The 22,008-nt window shown below is 58.8% G+C and overlaps 1 protein-coding gene across 3 annotated transcripts in view; it reads left to right on the top strand.

The window, feature by feature from the left end:
• The window catches only part of H6PD (hexose-6-phosphate dehydrogenase/glucose 1-dehydrogenase), a 29,116-nt gene extending 8,930 nt beyond the window's left edge, over positions 1 to 20,186 (top strand). For all 3 annotated transcript variants that reach the window (XM_082685345.1, XM_082685346.1, XM_082685344.1), the window contains exons 2-5: positions 194 to 830; positions 1,924 to 2,041; positions 12,323 to 12,592; positions 13,731 to 20,186. In XM_082685345.1, the coding sequence (XP_082541471.1) occupies positions 213 to 830; positions 1,924 to 2,041; positions 12,323 to 12,592; positions 13,731 to 15,094 (2,370 nt within the window). In that variant the 5' untranslated portion in view covers positions 194 to 212 and the 3' untranslated portion in view covers positions 15,095 to 20,186. The remainder of the gene's footprint in view (positions 1 to 193; positions 831 to 1,923; positions 2,042 to 12,322; positions 12,593 to 13,730) is intronic.
• Positions 20,187 to 22,008: the final 1,822 nt, after the last annotated feature.

The following is a 22,008-nucleotide window of genomic DNA, read 5'->3' on the forward strand; positions in this document are numbered from 1 at the left end:
CTGGCACAGAAGCCAGGCTGCTGCAGAGGGAGGGGCAGGCTGTGGGATTATAACATTTTCTGAGAAAACACGTGGTGGTTTTTTGCCAGGCAGGAAATGTTCGATGACCTAGAAATGTGTTTACCTCCAGATCCCAGCCACCTGACCCATGTCTGATCCTTCCTTGTTCCTTGTGTGTCTTACCTCTGCCCAGGCGGCCTGGCTGTTGGAAGATGCTCGCAGTGGCAGTGTGCATGGTCCTTCTGGCCGGCCTGCAGGCCCAGGGTCTCCAGGGCCATGTCTCCATAATCCTGCTGGGAGCGACTGGAGACCTGGCCAAGAAATACTTATGGCAGGGACTGTTCCAGCTGTACCTGGATGAGGTGGGGAAGGGCTACAGTTTCAGCTTCCACGGGGCTGCTCTGACATCCACCAAGCAGGGCCAGGAGTTCGTTGCCAAGGTCCTGGAGTCCCTCTCCTGTCCTGAGGACGTGGCGCCCGAGCGCTGTGCCGAACTCAGGGCCCGGTTCCAGCAGCTGAGCCAGTACCGCCGCCTGAGGACGAGCGAGGACTATATGGCCCTGAGCAAGGACATCGAGGCACAGCTCCAACACGAAGGCCTCCAGGAGGCTGGCAGGATTTTCTACTTCTCGGTGCCCCCCTTCGCCTATGCGGACATTGCCCGCAGCATCAACAGCAGCTGCCGCCCAGGCCCTGGCGCCTGGCTGCGGGTTGTCCTGGAGAAGCCCTTTGGCCACGACCGCCTCTCAGCCCAGCAGCTGGCCACGGAACTTAGGAGCTTTTTCCAAGAGGAGGAGATGTACCGGGTGGACCATTACCTGGGCAAGCAGGTGAGCTTCAGCGGGAAGCGTGCCAGGGATGGCGCGAGCTGGGCGTGGGAGACCCCACTGACACAGCCACGCTGCTGCTTGTGGGATGAAGCCCAGAGCCCTTGTGAAATCGGAGCTCCCGTGGCTGTCCCGCAGGTGGGCAGGTGGCGGGAGGCTGAAGGAAGAGCCAAGCAGCCAGGCCAGGATGCGTGGCCCTCGTTCGCGTGGCCCTCGTTCGCGTGGCCCTCGTTCGCGTGGCCCTCGTCCACGTGGCCAGCGCTTTGTTTCTCGTTGCCCTGTGGCCTCTGCACAGGTGTCTGCCTGGCTTCCTGTGGGTCGTGGGGTGGGAATTAGAATGAACTTATTCCATACCCATCTACCTTTTCTTAGTGTCTCTGTCCTCCTGAGTTCTGTTTTGAGCCAGAAGGCTGGCGATGAGATCTTTCAGTGAGCAGGGACCCTACGGTTCCGTGGCGGAGCCTGGGGCTGAGCTCCCGGGTGAGGGGGGCCGCGTGGTCACCTCGCTCCGAGCCTGCCCTGCCCTCCAGGTGCCAATGGTGCGTCTTTTCCTAGAAACCGCAGCAGAGAGCGCACAGCGCAGTCTTCCTCAGTACTGACCAGGCCGGTGGGCCCGCGGCCACGTGGGGGGGCACCTCCCAGTCCTCCAGGACAGAGGCGGCGCCGTCTAGCCAGCCCTGTCTGCGGCTGCAGCGTTCCCGAAGAGCGCGCCTCAGACCAGGGTCTGACCTGGAGGGCTTTTCCCCTTACTTCTGGGAAAACGAGAAAAGCGCACTTCCTGAATGCATCCAGTCCGAAGTTTTTCTTGCTCCTTTTTTGGCGTTAAAGTAGCTTTCTTTTATGAGAAGTTGACGGTGATAGAAGGTAAGTAATCTTAAATCTGCTTTTCCTTGCTAAATAAAATGCTGCTGACCCTGTGGAGGTCACTTAACAGTTCTTGGAGTCTGCATGGAGCGAGGATGTCCTGAGGCCCAGGGACGGGGGCTCCTGAGAGCGTCTGGGAGCGGGGGGTAGAGCAGTTGGGGCCCTTCCTTGGAGTCAGGATTCATTCTTCACCCTGAGAACCGGCGGCATAACCGGTCTCCTTCCCTGGCAGGCCGTGGCTCAGATCCTGCCTTTCCGAGACCAGAACCGCAAGGCCTTGGACGGCCTCTGGAACCGGCACCACGTGGAGCGGGTGGAGATCATCATGAAGGAGACGGTGGACGCAGAAGGTGCGTGAGGGTCGCCCGCTCCGTGGCCTCCGCCGGCCCTGTGCCTGATGAGGTGGTGGGCTGAAGGCTCCCATGGCCGGTGCTTCTGGGAGGGAGGTTTTGCCTGGCGTGTGGTCTCAGCTCTGGACTGGGCTAAGCTCTGGGGTGCCTGCAGGTGAAGCCCTCGTGGTCCTCGCTGCCCTCCGGGAGCATATACCTGAGTTTCACGTGGACATGGTACAGACCCTCTGGGCGGCATGAGGGCCCCTCAGACTTTGAGGTCATGCAGGGGGCGCCGGCTGTCTCGATGCTGCTCCTCACCTGCTCCTTTCCTCCCCTCCCTCCTGTTTGCCGGTTCCGGCTCGGCGGCCGCTCTCTTCGGGAGCTTTGCTCAGGGGCTTCTCCACGAGGCCGGCCCCCATCAGGCTCTCCGATGGCCACGTGCCTCCTTCTCTGCCCTCCAGGCTTTTCTGGGTCTTCTCCGGCCCGTGCGCGTCTTTGCAGACCCTGGGCGCCAGGCCCCTCCTTTCTGGCCCCTGGCACACTCGTCAGACGGCCGAGCAAACACCAAGGGAATGAGCGGCACTGGCCTGGGTCCTGGGGCCTCTCTCTGCCAGGTGACCCCGGCACATGTCGCTTCCCTGCTCGGTGAGGCGGTGCGGACACGGCTGTGGCTCCCGAGGCTGCCCGGAGCTCTGGCCTTCGGGGAGTTCTTCACCTGCTGGGAGCGCGTTGTTTCGTTCAAAGCATCTGTTCTTACCCAAGACTGTAGAAGCTAATTATTCTTGTGTCAGTCCCCCCAGGGGCCGAATGAGGTGGGTTCTCATTAGCCTCCACCTACAGGTGCGGTTTGGGGACGTGCCCGAGGTCACGGGGCAGGAGGTGGTGGACCAGGCCCTCGGGGCGCGGTCCGGCTCTGGCCCCCAGGTTGGGCACCGCTGCCTCCCGTTTGTCCCATGCTCTGCTCTCTGCAGCCCGAGCTGGAGCATCCGAGGCTGCTGACCCACCCAGGCCCAGGTTGGGGGATCCGGGACGTCTGTGTCCTTCTATTAGCCTTTTCCTCTTCTTTCTCCTTCCCGTGGTTGCTCTCTCCAGCTTCCCTCCCTTCTAGTGTGTCCAGTGCTAGAGGCTCTGTGTGAGGAAGGTGGCTGTGCGGAGGGTATGAGGCCTGGCTCTGCCCCCGCCACCACGCAGGTTCACTGGGGGGAGGGTCTCTTGGGAGAGACTCCAAAATGAACCCCACAGGCAGGCAATGGGAGGACTGGGGGCCTGGGGCCCGGGAGCCACGGCTCTGAGGGCATCGCTGTCTTTGAGAGGAGCTTGGTTTCTCCGGTTGGGAGCCCATACCGGAACAGAGGCCCTTTCTCCACTGCGCTGAGCCTTTGTGAGTCTCAGGAACCTGCCTCGACCCTCTCAGCTTTCCCTCCTGTCCTAGGCAGGGCTCAGGCTGAGCCTCCTTGTGCCTGTCCTTGTTGGGGCGAGTGCAGGGCATCTTTCTTGCTTTATCTGCAGAGGGAGGAGCTTCAGACCCGGGGCTGAGAGCCTGGGGCAGGCTGGGAAGGTGCCGCTGTCACCCCTTCTGTAGGCCAGCACCAGTTCCTGCCTGGACTTGTCTCAGCCACCAGCAGGGCTGGGACACTGGGTCCCCGCCCCCGTTTCTGGCAAGTCCTTCCTGGGCCCACGCTGGGCTGGGGAGGGGCTGTGGTGTCCGGGTTACCAGTTGTGCTGTTGCCCCTTATTCCTTCCAACCCTCTTGCCCCTTTCTTTTCCTTTTGGTTTCTCACAACATTTGTAGGTTTGGGTTTTGTTTTCTTTTTTTTTGCGGGAACCCTGCAGAGCCAGGGGCCAGGCAAACTGCACGCCGGCTCATCCTAGCAAAGGTACTTTGGGATTTTGGAAAAAGGAAAGGAGAAAGTAAGACCGAAAGGCAGGCAGAGGCGTGGGCAGGTCTGTTTGCCAAGGCCTGGCCTGAGGCAGGGAGAATCTCCGGGTTGGAGAGCAGCGCACAGCGGTGCTCCGGGAGGGAGGGGACAGTGGCTCTGCCTTCCAGACTGCCGTGTGGGACCCAGGCAGAGGCCCAGCTGCCTGCAGGGTGTGGGGTCTGAGGGGAAGGTCTCCCTGCTGCCATGCCCCAGAGCACAAGGCTTTTTCACTTGGTGGGCCCTGTGCCTTCAGCCCAGAGGCACAGAGAGACCCAGAGCAAGCAGGCAGCAGGGGACCCACTAGCCCCGGAGGGGCTTAGGACCTGTAAGGGGGTGGCCAGCGGGCTCCTTCAGCTGCTTGTGCTTGTCGAAGATGGCCCGTGGGACTGCAGCTGTCCTGGGGGTTGGCTCTCCTTGGTCGGGCTGTTTGCCTGCGGGTCGCATACTTGGGCCCAGACCAGGTTCATGGGGGCTGGCTTCCCACTACTGTGCTCGTCCCCATAGCAAGTGAGGCCTCTGGCAACTGTGTGTCCTCCCTGATTCCTGAGCACTGGGGACCCAGAAGGACAAGCGTTCTCTGCATGCTGGGAAAGTGGCCCGGTGCAGCTCTGGGGCCTTAAACACTAATCCTCGCTGTCCCCTCTGGGTCCTGCTTTGGAGCCTATCCCTCGGGGGCCCCTTATAGAAAGACTTTAGTTGAGGCCGGAGGGAGAGGGCAGGAGATGTGGGCCCTGCACCCACCTCCCATGCCCAGGGAGCCCTGTGACCAGCACATCCGGGCCTGGGCTGGGCCTTCTGCTGGGGTTGGGGCTGGGAAGGGCAGGAGGAAGGACTGCGCTCCTGCTGGAGGTCACCATGCCTTGCTGCGGTTCAGTGTGCTTAGCAGGCCAGCTGCTGCAGTGACACTGAGCGTGGTCTGGAAGTTTTGGAGGCGGGCTTTAGAGCCCAGTATTCTGATGTGAAGCTGCAGAAGGGCAGAGCGCAGTGGCCGTCCCCTTCTCCGGATTCCCCACCCCTGTCCGGGGCCTGCGCAGCCCTTGCTGACTCCTGGGCAGGGAGGCTCCAGGGTGGCCCGGCTGTTGGGGACACGCCAGGCCTGGGAACAGGAGGACTCCGGTTCCAAGCTTCTGCAGGCCCTGGGAAGGGGACTTCCGAGTGGCAAGGTCGTTTGGATGTCTCCTCTCACCCCCTAAACATCCGAGCGGGTGAGGCTGGCTGCCCCCCCTTCTTGGGGCCGTGTGAGCAGCTCTCTCCTTCCCTGCCGCAGCCTGGAGCTGGAGTCGCCTGTCTGCCTTGTCGCCCGCACAGCAGGAGGGGAGAGCAGGAAGGGAAGAGCACCCTTCCCGGTCCCAGGTCCCTGCTCCTCTCAGCCTCTCAGAGCCGCAGAAACCCTGGGGGGCTGGGCTGGCCTGAAGCCGCAGCACCCTGGGCTGTAGGAGGAGTGACCTTGGCTGGGCCGCTGGGGGCCCCGTGGGAAGGAGGGCTGCGTGGCGAGTGCTGCCCTCTCTTCTGGGGGCGCAGGAATGTGATCCAAGGTCTGTGGCCCCTCAGAACCCCAGTTTCTGACCATTGTGCCTGTGGCCACAGGATCTGCCCAGGCCCTTGGCAGTTGGCCTTCCTGCCGGGATGTGCTCGGAGCGTCTCTGCGTCTCTGTGCTGCCCTACTTTCTCCTCCGCGTGGAAGAAAGAGGGAGACTCGTGAGGATGGTGTAGCTGTCCCTGCCTGAGAGGGTCCCTGTTCCCATGGGGGGGAAGGAGCGTGGTGCATGCTGACCTCTGAGGGTCAGAGTGGCTGCATCGTGCCTCTCACACAGGGACCAAGGCGGCCGGGGTCCTCCCAGCTGCGTGCCCGCTGTCCCGCCGCCCAGCCTGGTGCGTGTCCTCCTGCAGGGCTGTCTTCAGGGTGAGCTCAGGGAGCTGCCAGGCCTCCTGACTGGAGAGAACCCCGGCCAGCCCGCAGACCTGCGCTCTCTCCTTGGCCCTCCCCACTTTTCATTCTTAGTTACCTCGAAGGTCCTGGGAGGGATCACAGCGAGCTTTCAGTTTTGTTGTTCTTAACTCCGTGTTTTCCTGGGACGATCCAGATCTCCACAGCATGGAGGCAATGGGGGGGGGGTCTGGTCCCGGTTCTGAAGCGTGTGTTCCGCAGCACATCTCTGTATGATGACAGTAACCCCCTTACCTCTCTTGGGGTTGTTTTAAGGATGAAATGAAATCACATACATAGAAATACTTGACAAAGGAGAATGCTGTTCTTCCAAGCCGACCAGGGGAGGGAGTGGCATTGTTCGTCACGGTTCCCGGTGACTGCACCGTGACCCGTGCTGGCTGATGTATAGACCCTCGCTGGTCTTTAATGCTCCATTGTGTCCGACCTTCACCTGACAGCGTCTCTCTGTCTCATGTATGTATGTGAATGTGTATTTAAACTTCCATGTTTCGACAGTCTGTACAGTGTATAAGCTCTGTGTTTCTGTTCTGTTTGTGTCACAGAAAATGAATCGCCCCATTATGAGGTGTTTTGGCTGTTTTCACTTTTTGTTATTTTAAATAGGACGTTGCAAGCTTCTAAAAAATTAGGATCTAATTCACGTGTCATAAAATGTACCCTTTTAGGGGCTCCTGGGTGGCTCAGTGGGTTAAAGCCTCTGCCTTCAGCTCAGGTCATGATCCCAGGGTCCAGGGATCGAGCCCCGCATTGGGCTCTCTGCTCAGTGGGGAGCTTGTTTTTCCCTCTCTCTCTCTCTGCCTACTTGTGATCTTTATCTGTCAAATAAATAAATGAAATCTTAAAAATAGAAAAAGAAAATGTACCCTCTTAAAGTGTACAGTTCAGTAGTTGACATATTCACAAAGTTGTTCAACCACTGTCGTTCTAGAACATTTATGAGCATTAAAAAAATATTTTCCGTTTGAGTATGCTTCTGAAGTGGAATTACTGGGCCACACGGTGGAAATGACTTTGTAGCTCGTGTTGCATCTTATTAGACTGATTTCTAGAACATCTGCAACAGTGTGTCTGTGTCTAGTTTTCAGATAGCTTTGCCTGCATGGGTGCTCCTGTCCTTCCTGTCCTTGCCAGTTTGGTGGGTTTGTGGGAATCTTCTTCTTCTTCTTTTTTTTTAAGATTTTATTTATTTATTTGACAGCAAGAGAGAGACTACAAGAAGGGGGATAGGAGAGAGAGAGAGGCAGATTCCCCGCTGAGCAGGGAGCCCAGTGCAGCCCCTCACTTTTTCTAAGCTTGTATTTTTTTTTTAAAGATTTTATTTGTTTATTTGACAGAGATCACAAGTAGGTAGAGAGGCAGGCAGAGAGAGAGGAGGAAGCAGGCTCCCCGCTGAGCAGAGAGCCCGACGTGGGGCTCGATCCCAGGACCCTGGGATCATGACTTGAGCCGAAGGCAGAGTCTTTAACCCCCTGAGCCACCCAGGCGCCCCTCTAAGCTCCCATTTTTAAGTCATCTCTACATCCAACGTGGGGCTCAGACTCCTAACCCCGAGATAAGGAGTTGTGCGCTCTACCAGCTGGGCCAGCCAGGCGCCCCTTGGGAGTCGTCTTTAAGCAGGTGGGACACTGCTTCTCTTGCCTTCGATGGGATGCTAACCCACAAAGGTTTGAGCGGCAGCACAGCAGAGGGGCAAAGCGGGTCTCCCATGCTGGCGATGTTGCGATCTTGTGATCGTGGACGGTGCTGGACTTGAGCCGTGGGGCAGCCGGGATGTTGGAGGGCTTGCTTCCACTTTTCCGATGTGGTCGGGACTTTTTCTGTCCTTGTCCATCCATCAGGGGGTTTTCCACCCTCAGCTTTCAGTCTAGGAAAGGCTAGCAGGAGTCAGTATAGATCGTTTTCAGGAAAAATCAGCCACAGTCATTGGTGCTCACTAGGGAATAAACCAGAGCAGTTGGCGTTGTCAGGAGAGCGGGGGCCCCTGACTTGACTTCCTGTCCTGTGGTTGTCTCTCCGGCAGAGGCGAGGCGAAAAGGCAGAAGGACCCAGGAAGGGATGGGAGGCTGTGCTAAACACGGGTGCCCCCCCCCCCAAGCTTGAAATGAAGGAGTAAAGGAAGCTCTCTTTTACCCAGCGGGTGGCAAACCTGTGACGTGCGTTCTCCTCTCCCTGTGGATGGAGAGAGGATAAAAACAGGAAGAGGGCTACTGAGGGGTTTGCTACGCTAACGAGTAGTAAACAGATACAGGGCTTTTAAGGATCCTGCTGTGTTCCTCTATCCAAAATTCATCTGTTCTCGAAGCTTTAAATATCCCATTTATACTTTTAACCATGCAATTCACTGATTCCAGGACACTTCTTTTTTTTTTTTTTTTTACACTTGACCATCTCTGAAGTCGCATGTACCACTGATGGGGCGCCGTGGTTGACGTGGCCAGCGGCCCATCTGTTCCTTAGCGATTGTAAAACAGTGATGCCTTTGCCATCGGGGGCATTTGGGATTTCATGAAATCCAGGATATCTCTAGCCCTCGTGGCCTGCGGCCTTCTCGATACGGGCACCACTGCACATTCAGTAGATGTCGAATGTAAACGGTCGTTGAATTTCTCTCAGGAAACACCAGCTGCGTTTTCAGACTTCTTTATTTCCAGGTGGTGACGGTCCCCTGTGTCGCCTGGCCGGTAGCCCCTCTCTTGCAGCTCCTGTAATAACACAGATCCTAGCCGGGACCTCCCAGCGCCTCCTGTGTGCCAGGCACCGTTCCCAGCCCCATACATGGGTTAACTCGTTACTGCTCAGGGCAGCCCGACTCGGGGGAATGCCACTGTCCCCCACTTATGAGGGAGTGAGGACCGCTCATATGGGGTCGCAGAGCTGAAAGGCGACAGAGCGGGTACGTGAACCCGTACCTCCCGCCTCCGGAGACCACACTCCAGGTCACGACCCGGATCTGCCTCCGCACAGCCTGTATTCATCTCCTGACTGATGCCTTGCATTTTGCTGTCACTTCATTTTCTGTGGCCCTAGTTACGTCCCGGATTTGCCCCAAGTGCTGCCTTGCTGATTGCATCACCACCAGGCCCCTCGCAGGAAGGTCGTCCGGCAGGTGGGTGGGAGAGGGCCGTGGCCCACGGCACCTCTGTCGGGGTTCCCCTTCCTGCTCTAACACTTGCTTGAAAAAGTCTTATTTGAGATACAAGCCACATATCAGACAATTTACCCGTTAAAACATACAGTGCAGTGGATTTTAATATACTCTCAGCTGTGCAGCCACCACAGGCAACCCTAGAGCGTTCGTATTGTCTTCAGAAGAAGCCCCACACCCCTTATCCTCATCCGCATTTCCTCCCAGCCCCACGCAACCGCCGACCCACTGTGTCTGTGGATCTGCCTGTTCCTGCCACATCCCGTCCACGTGACCTCACACCGCGGGCGGCCTCTGGGTTTGGCTTCTCTCGCCGAGCGCACGGCATCCGGCACGGTGTCTGGGTGCGTCTGCATGGCAGCGGGCACCGGGACTTCTGTCGTTCATGGGAATAATGTCCAACAGACTATTGGATAGGCCACATTTTATCCACCCGTCAGCAGATGATGGACATTTGAGTTCTTTCCAGTCCTCCGCCGTTGTGAATAGTTTGTGTACCCATGTCTGCGTGCGTCTACATTTTCATTTCTCTCGGGTGCGCACGCAGGAGTGAACTTGCTGGACCACATGGTAATTCTGTTTAACTGGTGGAAGTAAAGGGCTTTTAATAGCCCTGGAGACTTCTCAGCCTCACTTACAAGTCCCTTTCCATCTGTTCTGGATTTCTGCTATTTTGAATCACAGACCACTGCTCCTGCCAGGCCGGGCTTCCCGCTGTCGGACACACTGTGTGTTGGGGCCTCTGTCCTCTGGTTCGTGATGTGTACCCCAGCTAGGGTGTGGCCCAGGGCAGAGTCCACGCACATATGTATTGCTTTGAGATATACAGCATTAAAAAAAATCAGTTATTTGTGCACACTTAAAAATCACGAGATTCTGAAGCACCTGGGTGGCTCCGTCGGTTAAGTGTCCAGCTTACAGTTTGGCTCAGGTCATGATCTCACCATTGTGGGGTTGAGCCTTCCGTTGAGCTCTGTGCTCAGTGTGGAGTCTGCTTCAGATTCTCTTTCCCTCTCCCTCGCGCTCTCACTCTCAAATAAATAAATAGGATCTTTTAAAAAAAAACCACGAGATTCAACTTAATCCAAACCTTTATATTCTCCTAAAAATCTGGAAGATTTGGTCATGCAGGGCCCATCATCCTGTGAGGCACCACTGGACTGCAGCTGAGGCATTTAACAGTCCTGAGGGACACCATCCCTGCCCTGTCCTCCTCCCACTGTGACTTCCTTCACTAGGATTTTGGGGTCCCTGACCTTTGACCTAGGTCTATCCTTCCGGCAAAGCTCTGCCAGCCTCTTCCTGCTCCTCCCACCAGCTGCTGGTACTTGTGCCATTCAGCTCCCCTCCTGAGTTTAATGTTCACTTGTGTGGTGGTTTAGGTGGGAGTAGTGGGACATTGAAGGGGGGGGGTCTTTGGGTGGTAAGAATGGCAGGCTCTGCGCTCAGTCTCATTTTTACTCCTTTGTCAGCTGTGTGGCCCTCGGCAAATTACCTAACTTCTCTGAATCCCAGTTTCCTTGTATTTTTACAATTAAAATTTGTGTTTTAAAAGTAAGATTTTCTGGGGCACCTGGGTGAGTCAGTCGTTGGGTGTCTGCCTTCGGCTCAGGTCATGGTCCCAGGGTCCTGGGATGGAGCCCCACTTTGGGCTCCCTGCTCAGTGGAAAGTCTACTTCTCCCTCTCTCACTTCCCCTGCTTGTGTTCCCTCTTCTGCTGTGTCTCCACCTGTCAAATAAATAGATAAATAAATCTTGAAAAAAAGAAATAAAAGTAAGACCTTCTTACAGATCATGATTGTTAGGAGTAAACGGACCGATAGACACTGTTCCTGGAATTACTGGCTTTTCTTGATGTCTTCTCGGCCACACTGTAAGAACTTTGAAAACCAGAACCCTGTGCGGCTGGGGGTACTCAGACATTGTTTCGGCAGTGGGGGGTGGTGGGGGGGTTGGTGTTTTGGAGGCACTGTTGCGCTCGATTGTCAGGTTCTGTCTGAGAACGAGAGTCAGGCTCCTATTGCTGAGGACAAAGGTGCCTTCCTAGGAGCGGGCTTCTGGGTTAATTTCTTGCCCCACGACACGTGGCCTATTGGGCTGCATTCAGGGCACGTTCTGCCAGTCATGGCTGGTCCTGCTCGCCGTCCAGCTGGTGGTGAGCGAGCACCATGGGCCGGGCTGGGGCAGGTGGCTCAGCGCTGGTGCCGAGGACCCCGGGTGGCCCCTGTAAGGGAGTGTGCGGGACCAGGCAGGTCTAAACCGGGGGCCGCTGCTTTTTGCTTATTTGAATTAAACATTGACTAGATAAAAAAGAATTCCTATTAAATGTGCATAGCATGAAGAAGTACGGTAGCGCAGACCCCAGTGTACCCACCAAGCCACTTTTTAAAAGGAGCCTTATTGTGCCCTTCCCCAAATCCTATCCTTTTTTCTCTCCTTAACTATTCCAGATTTTGGGTAGCTCACTCCTTTGCTTCTCTTTATTGTTTCTATGTAGGTCAGAGTCTCTAGACAGTTTGTTGTTTAGTTTTGAGGAAGATGCATACCGTGTGTGGGGGGTTTCTTTTTGTCCCTTTATCCTGCGTTCAGGATGACCTCTTCAGATCTGTCTTCTAATGACTCTTTCCACTGAATTTCTAATATCCAGTGTCGTTTTTCATTTATTGAAGTTCTAAATACACCGGTCGTTTTATATCCTGTTTTCAAAATTGGTTTTCATGTTATCAGAGTGAGCATGTTTCTTCCTCTCGACATCAGGATCTTGTGAGTGTGGGTGCTCCGGCTCTCTCCATTTACCCCATTCAATGGTAGGTGCAGAAGCAGACCCAGATGTCAGGAAATGCCTGGGATCACACATCCCTAAGCAACACAGACCCCAGAGCCTAGGCCCTTGCAGTGATGCCGCCGCCCCCAGCAGTACCACACCTGCAGACGGATGCCGGGGGTGGGACGCGGGGCGCAGGAGTCCGGCCTCACATCTGCCAATAAACGCCCTCTGGCCTCTGCTGGCACCAGACCCTTCCCCATGCAGATTCCTGGGAAGGCCCAAGGAGTTGGATAGCTTCACTTAGAATGCTCAGAGACACCCTCCTTCCTTCTCTCGCTGAGGTTGGCTCTGGCTTAAGTTGTTTTTGTAAGCTCTCTGGCCCGGGGTCTAAGGTCACCGGCTGCAGAGTGGGTACACAGGGCTGGGGTGCAGGGTAGGGGGTCCCCGTGTGCCTCGGGGTAGTCTTGCACCTTGCTGATTCTTCACAGCCCCTGCTTCCCCACCCCCTCCCGTGTAGGCCGCACTGGCTTCTACGAGGAGTACGGCGTCATCCGCGATGTGCTCCAGAACCACCTGACGGAGGTCCTCACCCTCGTGGCCATGGAGCTGCCCTACAACGTCAGCAGCTCAGAGGCTGTGCTGCGGCACAAGCTCCAGGCCTTCCAGGCTCTGCGGGGCCTGCACAAGGACAGTGCCGTCCTGGGCCAGTACCAGGCGTACAGCGGACAGGTGCGCCGAGAGCAGCAGAAGCCAGACAGCTTCCACAGCCTGACGCCGACCTTCGCAGGTGGGCCCCGGGGCTGCCCCCTACTGGAAGCAGCTTCCTGAGTCCAGACGCCCTTTGGTTGGGTTGGAAGAGACCTCAGGTGGGACATTCACCAGGGGGCTCGTCGCCAAGGAGGAAGGGCCTTCGCTTCTCTGGCCTTCCGGCGTCTTTCGGCAGCAGCTTACCTGTTGGGTCGTTCTGGGTGACGGGCACCCCGGCGGTGGTCTCAGTTCGGTCCACATCCACACACGCTTCTGGAGCTCTCTGAGCTGGGGACAGACCCAGCTTCCGCCTATAACCAGCCCCCCAGGGAGGCTACAGATTGGTCCGGCCACAGCCCACGGCACCTCCAGCAGGCAGTCTCCCTGCTGCTCAGACAGACGTCCTCCTGAGCCGTGCTGTGGACCATTCCCGGGCCCAGAGTGCCCCCGGAGAGGCCTGGCCCCCTAAGGCTGCAGGTAATAAGCTCCTCCCCAGGAGCGGCGGCTGTCCGTGGGGCACTGAGGACGTGCCAGGCCCTGGCTAGAGGCCACCTCCTAGATATCTGAGGGCACAGACCCGGGATGCAGGCAGCATCACTGCTCTCATTCCAAGGTCAGGAAACCAGAGGCTCCATGAACTTCAGACACTTGCTCAGGGTCACGTGGAGGCAGTATGTAGGAAAACCAGGCTGGGGACCCGAGTCAGGAGGGCACTGAGCTCTTGGCTCCCACTGCCATGTTCCTGTCCCTGCACGCCCCCCCCTTACCTGCTCACCACCCTGCTGTGGGCTCAGAGCCCTGGCCCTGCCCCTTCTCCCCTGTCTGGCCTTGGCTCAGGCACATCCAGGTGCTCTGCAAGTGGGAGGGAAGCACCCCCACGCCCCACCGTGAGACTTCAGTTCTCTTTGCTGGGGCAGGGAGGCTAGGACCGTAAGGCGCCTCACGGAGGGGTGGCTGAGGTGGTCCAGAGGCTGCATTTCGAGCACTGACTGGGCATTGAGTAGATGCTAGAAAGACTGAGCATGACAAGGCCTGGGGTGCTTCAGAGGCACCTGTCTAGAGGAGGGGCTCAGAGACAAGAAGTGCTGATGGGGAGGGAGGGGAGGGAAGGTGGTGTGCTGGGAAGTCCTGGGCTCTCTGTGCCCAAGGGTCACCTCCGCTGTCCCCTGTCACCTCAGGCATCCTTGTTCACATGGACAACCTTCGCTGGGAGGGCGTCCCTTTCATCCTGATGTCTGGCAAAGCCTTGGATGAGAGAGTGGGCTACGTGCGGATCTTGTTCCGGAACCAGGCTTACTGCGCCCAGACCGAGACGCGCTGGGTGGCGGACCAGAGCCAGTGCCTGCCACGGCAGATCGTCTTCTACATCGGACACGGGGAGCTGGGCAGTCCCGCCGTGCTGGTCAGTCGGAACCTGTTCAGGCCCTTCCTGCCCTCTGGGAGCTGGAAGGAAGTGGAGGACCGGCCCGGGCTCCGCCTTTTTGGGCGCCCCCTGTCGGATTTCTATGCGTACAGCCCCGTGAGGGAGCAGGACGCCTATTCTGTCCTCATATCTCACATCTTCCACGGCCGCAAGGACTCGTTCATCACCACAGAGAACTTGCTGGCCTCCTGGGCCTTCTGGACCCCCTTGCTGGACAGCCTGGCTCACGAGGCCCCGCGCCTCTACCCAGGAGGAGCTGAGAACGGGCACCTGTTGGACTTCGAGTTTACTGGCACCCAGTTGCGCTTTTCCCGGCAGCAGCCGGAGCAGCTGGTGCCAGGGCCAGGCTCCGCTCCGAGTCCCAGCGACTTCCAGGTTCTCCAGTCTAAGTACCGGGACAGCCCGCTGATCTCGGCCTGGCCGGAGGAGCTGATCGCGAAGCTGGCCGATGACATCGAGGCCACGGCTATGCGGGCGGTGCGGCGCTTTGGCGAGTTCCACCTGGCGCTGTCAGGCGGCTCCAGCCCCGTGCCCCTGTTCCAGCAGCTGGCCACCCGGCACTATGGCTTCCCCTGGGCCCACACGCACCTGTGGCTGGTGGATGAGCGCTGCGTCCCGCTTCGTGACCCGGAGTCGAACTTCCAGGGGCTGCAGGCGCACCTGCTGCAGCACGTGAGGGTCCCCTACTACAACGTCCACCCCATGCCGGTGCACCTGCACCAGCGCCTCTGTGCCGAGGAGGACCAGGGCGCCCAGATGTATGCCAGTGAGATCTCGGCCCTGGTGACCAACAGCAGCTTCGACCTGGTGCTGCTGGGCATGGGCACGGACGGGCACACGGCCTCCCTGTTCCCGCAGTCGCCCGCCGGCCTGGAGGGCCCACAGCCAGTGGTGCTGACCAGGAGCCCCTCCAAGCCACACCAGCGCATGAGCCTCAGCCTGCCGCTCATCAACCGTGCCCGCAAGGTGGCCATCCTGGTCATGGGCAGGATGAAGCGGGAGATCACCTTGCTGGTGAGCCGCGTGGGCCATCAGCCTAAGAAGTGGCCCATTTCGGGGGTCCTGCCTAGTTCTGGCCAGCTGGTTTGGTATATGGACTATGAGGCTTTCCTGGGATGATGGTGCCTCTGGCCTTTGCTCACTCCCACGCTTGCTTCCCCCTGTCCTGTCCCCGTCCTTAGTCCTGCCACCTGCCCTGGCCCTCTGGAATCTGATGCCTCAGGGTTAAGTCCCCAGAGAGGAAAGGACTAGGCCTTATCCCAATCCCTTTGACAGTCTCTATCCAGTTGTGGTGGGTAGACACAGACACGGAAGAAATGGAGGCTCTGCTCTTGAGAAGCTTCCAGTCCAAGTCAAGAGAGGAATAGCCATGCTAAGAACATACCAGCAGCAGTTACACGATAACACCAGCCAGCACAAAATAAGATGGTGTGGAAGCTCCCAACTTCAACAGTAATGCAACAGCTAAGGTTAATCAGGGAAGGCTTCCTGGAGGAGGTGATCCTTGAACTGGCTCCTGGGGAAAAGAAGACTGGGTAGTAGTGAGACGGGGGCACAGGTGTCCATCAGGTATAGTGCCCATGCCAACGAGGTGCTAGAAACCGTCTGGAGACCTCGAGTTGGCCATTTCTTTATCCCTCCCTTTCTTCCCAAGCCTCTGGCATTTAGCCTACTGTCCTGGCCTCTCTGTGGCTGCTTCCTCCTGCTCTGTCTCTCTGGGTTCCCTTCCCCTCTGTCTTCCTGCTGTCCCGCAGACAGATGAAGGGCGGTAGCAGTGATACAGCAGCAAACAGTGGGAGGTTTCTTGCAAGTGGTGTTTGGAGCTCCCTTTGTCCGTAGGTGAACTTCTCTGTGTGAGGGAGGCCCCCTGCCCACTCTCCATTCTCTGGCCAACCCCCTTCATGATACGCAGTCGGCATAGATGACTCGGCCATTCCAGGGGTCCCTCACTCCAGAGGGTCCTTTACACCTCAGGAGACTTTCTGTGGGCGTTTCCACTCTCAGTGCACTCTCTTGCTTTACCACGCAAGATCCGGTTAAGTCTTTCTGTGATGGGGACACGTCGTTTGTGGGGAGAGATGTGAGGGAAATCGTCCGGACCACCCAGGGGCTCTGATCTGACCAGACAGGGGCTGGGCCTCCACCCAGGGCGGCTGCGGTTCCCAGGCGGCGCTGGCTGCCCACGGGCTTCTCAGGGACTTGACCAGTTTGCAGCCCCCCCCCCCCTTCACACTACCTCTCGGGGGCACGGAGTCTGTCTGCTCGTTGTCTGCTGGCCCCTCCTGCTGCTTCTCCCGGCACCGCCGCACACTGACTGCCTGGGGAGACAGACGGGAAGCCCCTGCGGAGAGGAGGTGGGTGCTCGGTTCTCCGTTCGCGCCGGCCGGTGACGGTGGCGGGGGGTGGGGTGTCTCTAAATTCCTTTAAGAAATATTCTCACACATTTAGTTGGTATTTCAGCTGCCCACATGCTCATGCTCCCAAGGCAGGACTGGGAGGGAATGAGCCCGATTTTTCCCGGGTGGCTGCTCTCTCGTTTTACAGTCACACCTTGTGTCAGTTGTTGGTGTCACCCTGAGGGCTTTCCTTGGTGAGGAAATACGTCATCGTCCTGGCAGACGTAGTTCTCTGCTTTTGATTGTTTGTACTTTCTTCAAGGCTATGGATTGAAAAGCCTTGAAGAAAAATAAGCCTGAGTTGGGGGTTCTCCATGGGAAAGGCTCTCGTGTTCAAAGCCCCGTGGCCTCCCACGGCCCTCCGACAGGACAGTTCTCCTTACACCGGGAGAGCTGACCTTGGCAAAGCTCTCCCCACTGCCGGGTCGGCAAGTCTCTGTGTCTGGGGGTCTGCGTTTTAGCGGTTTTCTTTTGCCTCCAGGGCTCGTGCTCCTGAGGGGACACGGACGGTTGCGGGCCCGGTGCCGCCTGTGGCCACGTGGGGGCGCTCTTGCACCGTCCCTGCCCTCCCCTCCCCTCCCGGCAGCCCTGGAGCCCTTGGCCTTGAACATGCCCCCATGTGTTTGTCAGGAACTTCATCCTCTGTGGTTGTAACACCGCTACAGCGTAGGCCAGCAGGCTCTTGATGTCACCACTGCTGACTAATAGTGAGTCCGTGTGGGCCTGAGCCCAGGACCTCCCGTCCGAGCGGAGGGTCCTGCCTTCATCTGTGGATGGGGCAGGGGCAGGGGCCAGGGCAGGGGGGCCAAGTGGTGTCCTGAGATCACAGCAGAAAAGTCCACCAGAAGACCCTGCCGGTGTTCCCCTGCGTCCGCTTGCTCCCTTGTCCTGTACTGGGCCACCTAGACTCGTGGTGTTCCGCCTTTCCGGACCATGACCCACGGTCGGAAGCACACCTTACCCCGGGCGTCCGTGATCACATTTGTGTGCAAGTCTGCCTCACGCACAAGTTCCACGAAGGGATTCTTACCTTAGGACACGAGACGCTTTCCAGTTTCTATTTTTTGTGTTTGAGAAAAGCTGCTTAGAGCCTGTTAGACTGAGCTGATACATAGTTCGGAAAATGCTGCTCTGATCCAACTGCACGCTGTCCGTGAGCCGAGGCCCCGAGGTGCAGAAGGGGGCCTGCGTGTCGAGCTCACCCGGGGACCACGAGGGAGACGCAGGGGCGGGAGCCCGGGCTGCTCCCAGGTTCGCGCTGCGGGCCCGTCTGCTGCAGCGCGGCTGCTGTGGCCCCAGCGTCGGTGCCGCTCTGCCCCCCCACTTCCTCGAGCGGGTGACGAGCACCGGGGCGGCACGACGCACGGTGCTCGGTGGCCTCCACTCTCTCATGTGCCCAGTGAGGAACGTGAGGGGGTCCTTGTTTGCAGAGACTTGGACACCAGAGCAGCAGTTGTCTGATGCCACAGGCCAGGGTGCCCCGAGGGACGGGCGGGAGCCTGCCTGTCCTCGCGGACCTGGGGGGCTGGTATTAGCATCTCTAGAGCGAGCCCCTTGCCATGTGCTGTGGGGAGAGAAGGGAGGGGCTTTCCAGGTGGTCGTGAGCCAGACTCCGAGTTTGCTCTGGGAGCACCGTTCTCTGCTGACCGCAAGTCACAACAGTCGTGTCGCGCTGGCCGCTGCTGCTCGCTTCTCTGCAGACAGAGCTCTAGTCCCACCCTGGGCCTGGCGGGCCAGAGTGTGCCCCTCCCCGGGTCGTCCCCCCGGAGGACCAGGCCTGCTGTCCCCGGGGCCCAGAGCTCGCTGCTGCTCTGCCTCGCTCCCTCGCTTCCCCGTTTGCCCAGAGAGCTGGGGACCGTGTGGCAGAGAAAGGAGTGGGGGGACGCTTCCATAGACCCTTGAGGGGTAGTTTCCCGCTGTTTAGTTTTCCAGGGACAAAAAAAATTTTATTTTCAACAAAAACACATGCGGCCTCACATAAGCAGCATAGACTCAGTCTGTGTCGGTTTTATCTGGTTAGGTTTTTCTCCTAAGGAGACAGGAGCCTGCAGACCTTGTAGAGAAGCTGCCTGGCGGCGTGTTCGAGAACGCACGAGGCCCAGGGAGAGGCCCGTGGTGGCCGGCCTGTTCCATCCACGGCCGCCCGCCCCTTGAAAGACAAACCCAGAGGGCCGAGGGCCGTGAGAGGGCAGCTGCCACCCAGTGTCACCCCGCCGTCCCCTGCCGTCAGCCTCGCTGCTTGTACTACCCCCAGCCCCCACCCCGGGACCTCCTGCCACCCTCTGCTGGGCCCACAGCTACAGCCCGTGCTGGGGGCGCTCGAGGGGCTGCTCGCTTCATTCCGGGGTCCCCTCCTCCAGCCACACCAGCATCGGCTGCTAACAGGAGCCCAAGGGGGCGTCTGGCCAGATCACAGGGGCGAGTGGCTCAGTTGGTCCACCTGGTGCTCAGAGGCTCTGGGAATGTTTGTTCCAGCAACGAGTGTCGCCTGGTTGGAAGTGTCGCCTGGTTGGAAGTGTCGCTGGCTTCCCCCGTGGGCCCTACCGGCCCTCTGCCCACCGCAGCTCACCCGAGCCACCGGCTCTGTCCAGCTTCCGTCTGGTGCTGGGGGCCTGTAGGGGGTGCTGGCGGGCCATGGGCCCCTCTCACACCCTGTGGCGTCTCCGTGGAAGTGAGGGTCCCTTCGTTCTGGGGACTTGCAGTGGCAGATGTCTCTCCAGAGGCGGTGCTCCCTGGCCCCCAGTCGGCAGCCCGGGTGAGGTGTGAGCGCGGCATCCACGGCTCGTTGCTAAGCGAGGCACAAGCTCACCAGTGCTGTCGCCAGCACAGGACTGGAGGAGGCATTTCTGAAATCCTAGCGAGCTGGGGAGAGTGATCTCTCTGGGGAATCATCCTTCCTGGGGAGCTTCTGTTTGCAAAGCGGACCCCCAGGGGCTGTGTCTGTGCGTGACCTGAAGGCGGACGGGGCAGGGGGCTAGATGAATTATGCTTCTGCTTGTGGGTTCGTTCCTAGGATGGTCTTTGTCTCCACCCCTTGCCCCGCTCTCGGGTGTTTTGCAGGAAGTCTCTGCATCTTTTCACCCCTCTGGTGCAGGCCGGGTAAACAGACACATTTTTGGTTGCTGAGAGCCCAGGGAGCACATTTGAAAGGCTGGTAGTTCGCTGTGAAAGTGGAAGTGCAAACAGATGCTGCATAAACTCGTCAGTGTGGTGTTTAGCTGTACCGCTACGGAAGTCTAGAGAGGTCGGTCATAAAACATCATGAGATACCTAACTAGGAAAGGACGGGTTGCTGGGTGAGCTCTGGTCGAGGGCCCAGAGTGCATCAGCTCTCCGAGGTGGGACCTGTACAGCCTCCTCCTCCCGGTCCCCCAACCAAGGGCTGAGTGCGGGGTCTTGTCTCCAGCCAGGAAGGCTGAGCTGATCCCGGGCCGGCAAGAGACCTAGATGGGGCGCGGGGCCAGCATGGAAACCGGTGGGTGTCGCGGTCAAGACTGTGTCTGACCGTCCTGTGCTGGGACACTCCGTACTGGGCTTCTGCCTGGCAAGCAGAGAGGCGAGAACCTCCTTTCTCAGAGGGACCGTGTCCTTGTGCGGTGGGGAGACCCAAGACTCGAAGCCCTCCCTGGCGAGTGGCAGGGATGTGCCTTGTCTTTGTTCACGAGGAGACCGACCGCCCCTGGTTTCTGTGGAAGCGGCGGACACTTAGAGATGTTTTAGACAGTGAGACACATTCAGAACAGGGTTTTTAAAATGACTTTTTGTATGTCAAACGGATCATGTATTTTTTAAACAATAAAATTGTTTTGCCAAAAGCTGTGCTCTCCTTTTTCCTGCGGGAGACGGGGTGTGTGGGTGACAGACCTGGTCGCTGTGCTGTGAGTGGGACTTGGCGGAGGGGAGGGGAGAGTCTGGTCCCCAAGGGAGGACCTGCGTACGTCCCTTCTTCACACGCAGGTGTGTCGCCGCAAAGTGGCTGCATCCCATTTGCTCGAAGCCCATAGGCCTCCGGGGAGAGACCTCGGTGGGCCAGGTGACCGGGCTTCATGGGTCCCTCAGCCGTCCCCCCCAACACTGCTGGCAGCCCCTCAGCCGTCCCCCCCAACACTGCTGGCAGCCCCTCAGCCGTCCCCCCCAACACTGCTGGCAGCCCCTCAGCCGTCCCCCCCAACACTGCTGGCAGCCCACCAGCTGGGGAAGCCCTGGGCCAGAGGGAGACGCCAGGAGGGAGCATCTCTGAAAGCCACGGGGCCTGATACCATCGTTGGTCTTTTCTGTGTGCTCTGCCTGATTCTCACCTTCCACCTGTGTCATGTTCCCAGAAACATAAAGATTTGGGGGGGGGGGTAGTTCAGTAAAACTGCAGAACCACTGGGGACAGAGGAGCCAGAGACTTGCTGGTTGTGGGACCCGAGCAGAGTGGTGACTTCACAAGGCAGCGACAGGAACCACGGGCTTAATCCAGAAGGGGAGATGTCCCTAGGGGTCAGGAGGCCCGGGGAACAGACACATGCCAGAGTCCCCAGGGGAAGAAGGGAGGACCGTAGTCGGTAATGAAGGCGGAAACCAGAGGCTGCAGGCGGCCCATGACTGTGCCTCCGCCTGGGAAGCACACAGAGAACAGGCTTCCTGGAGGAGATGGCCCAGAGCTGGGGGAAAAACCAGTGTCGGGTTCCCACTCCCTGCTGGGGAGGCGGTGCTGTCCTTGCAGAAACCCAGGGAGACAGGCTCCCCGCCTACCGGCCCTCGTGATGACGGGGCCCAGCTAGCAGCCGTGAAGGCAGCCCTGAGAGTCACAGGTACCTGCTCCCCCCCACTTTGGGGAGCCTCTGCGTGCTTGTATTCAGGGTCCTGGCAGGTCAAGACCCCCAACACCCACAGCTGCAGCGACTGGTTCCGGGTGACCTGTGGCCCAGGTTGGTCAAACCAGAGTGATTCGAGGATGGGGGCCAAAGCTCCTCTGGGTCCCTGGCCGCCCACCTGAGGGCCAGTTGCCCTGGAGCTGCTGGCGACCCTCTGCCCACCACGGGGAGCCTGAGAGGGAGGGACACGGGCAGAGAGCAGAGCCAAGCAGCCCTCCCCAGCCCCCGAGTGCGGTCATGCCGGGATTCTGCCTGCTGACCATTTGCAGGGTTAGAAGAGGACTGTCACCCGTTCCGGGGGTGCACGAGAGATACCACAGCTGGGGGCTGCTGGGTGTCTCAGGAAGCCCAGCGGAAACCCCTGCTGGCCCGAGAGGAGGCTGGGGCCTATCGGGAGGGCAGAGCTCCCCGTCTGGGGCCAGGCTTTGGTCAGTCCGGGGAGGCCCCCCGGTGCTGGCTGGCGCCGTGCTAGACCACGGTGGCTGCTGGTTATTGCTTCATCTGAACCATTTTTCCTGACTGAAGTTCTGGCCCAGCCAGCCGGAGGGCGGAAGGCAGGGACATGCAGAGAGTCGAAGGCGCTCTCGGTGGACAAGCTCAGGAAGCGCTGGCCTTTTCCAGAATCTCCTCCGAGCTCTGTGCAGCCACAGCCAGAGCCCTGGAGGGCGTCTGCTTGCCTGCCGGGCCCCCAACAGAAGGGGACAGCATGGCTGGGCGCCCCTGGCTGCCCTCTGTCCACTCCCCCACCTGCTCACCGGCCTGCCGGGGACCAAGA

The sequence above is a fragment of the Mustela nivalis genome (assembly GCF_964662115.1).
Source record: "Mustela nivalis genome assembly, chromosome: 10".
Classification (NCBI taxonomy): Eukaryota; Metazoa; Chordata; class Mammalia; order Carnivora; family Mustelidae; genus Mustela; species Mustela nivalis.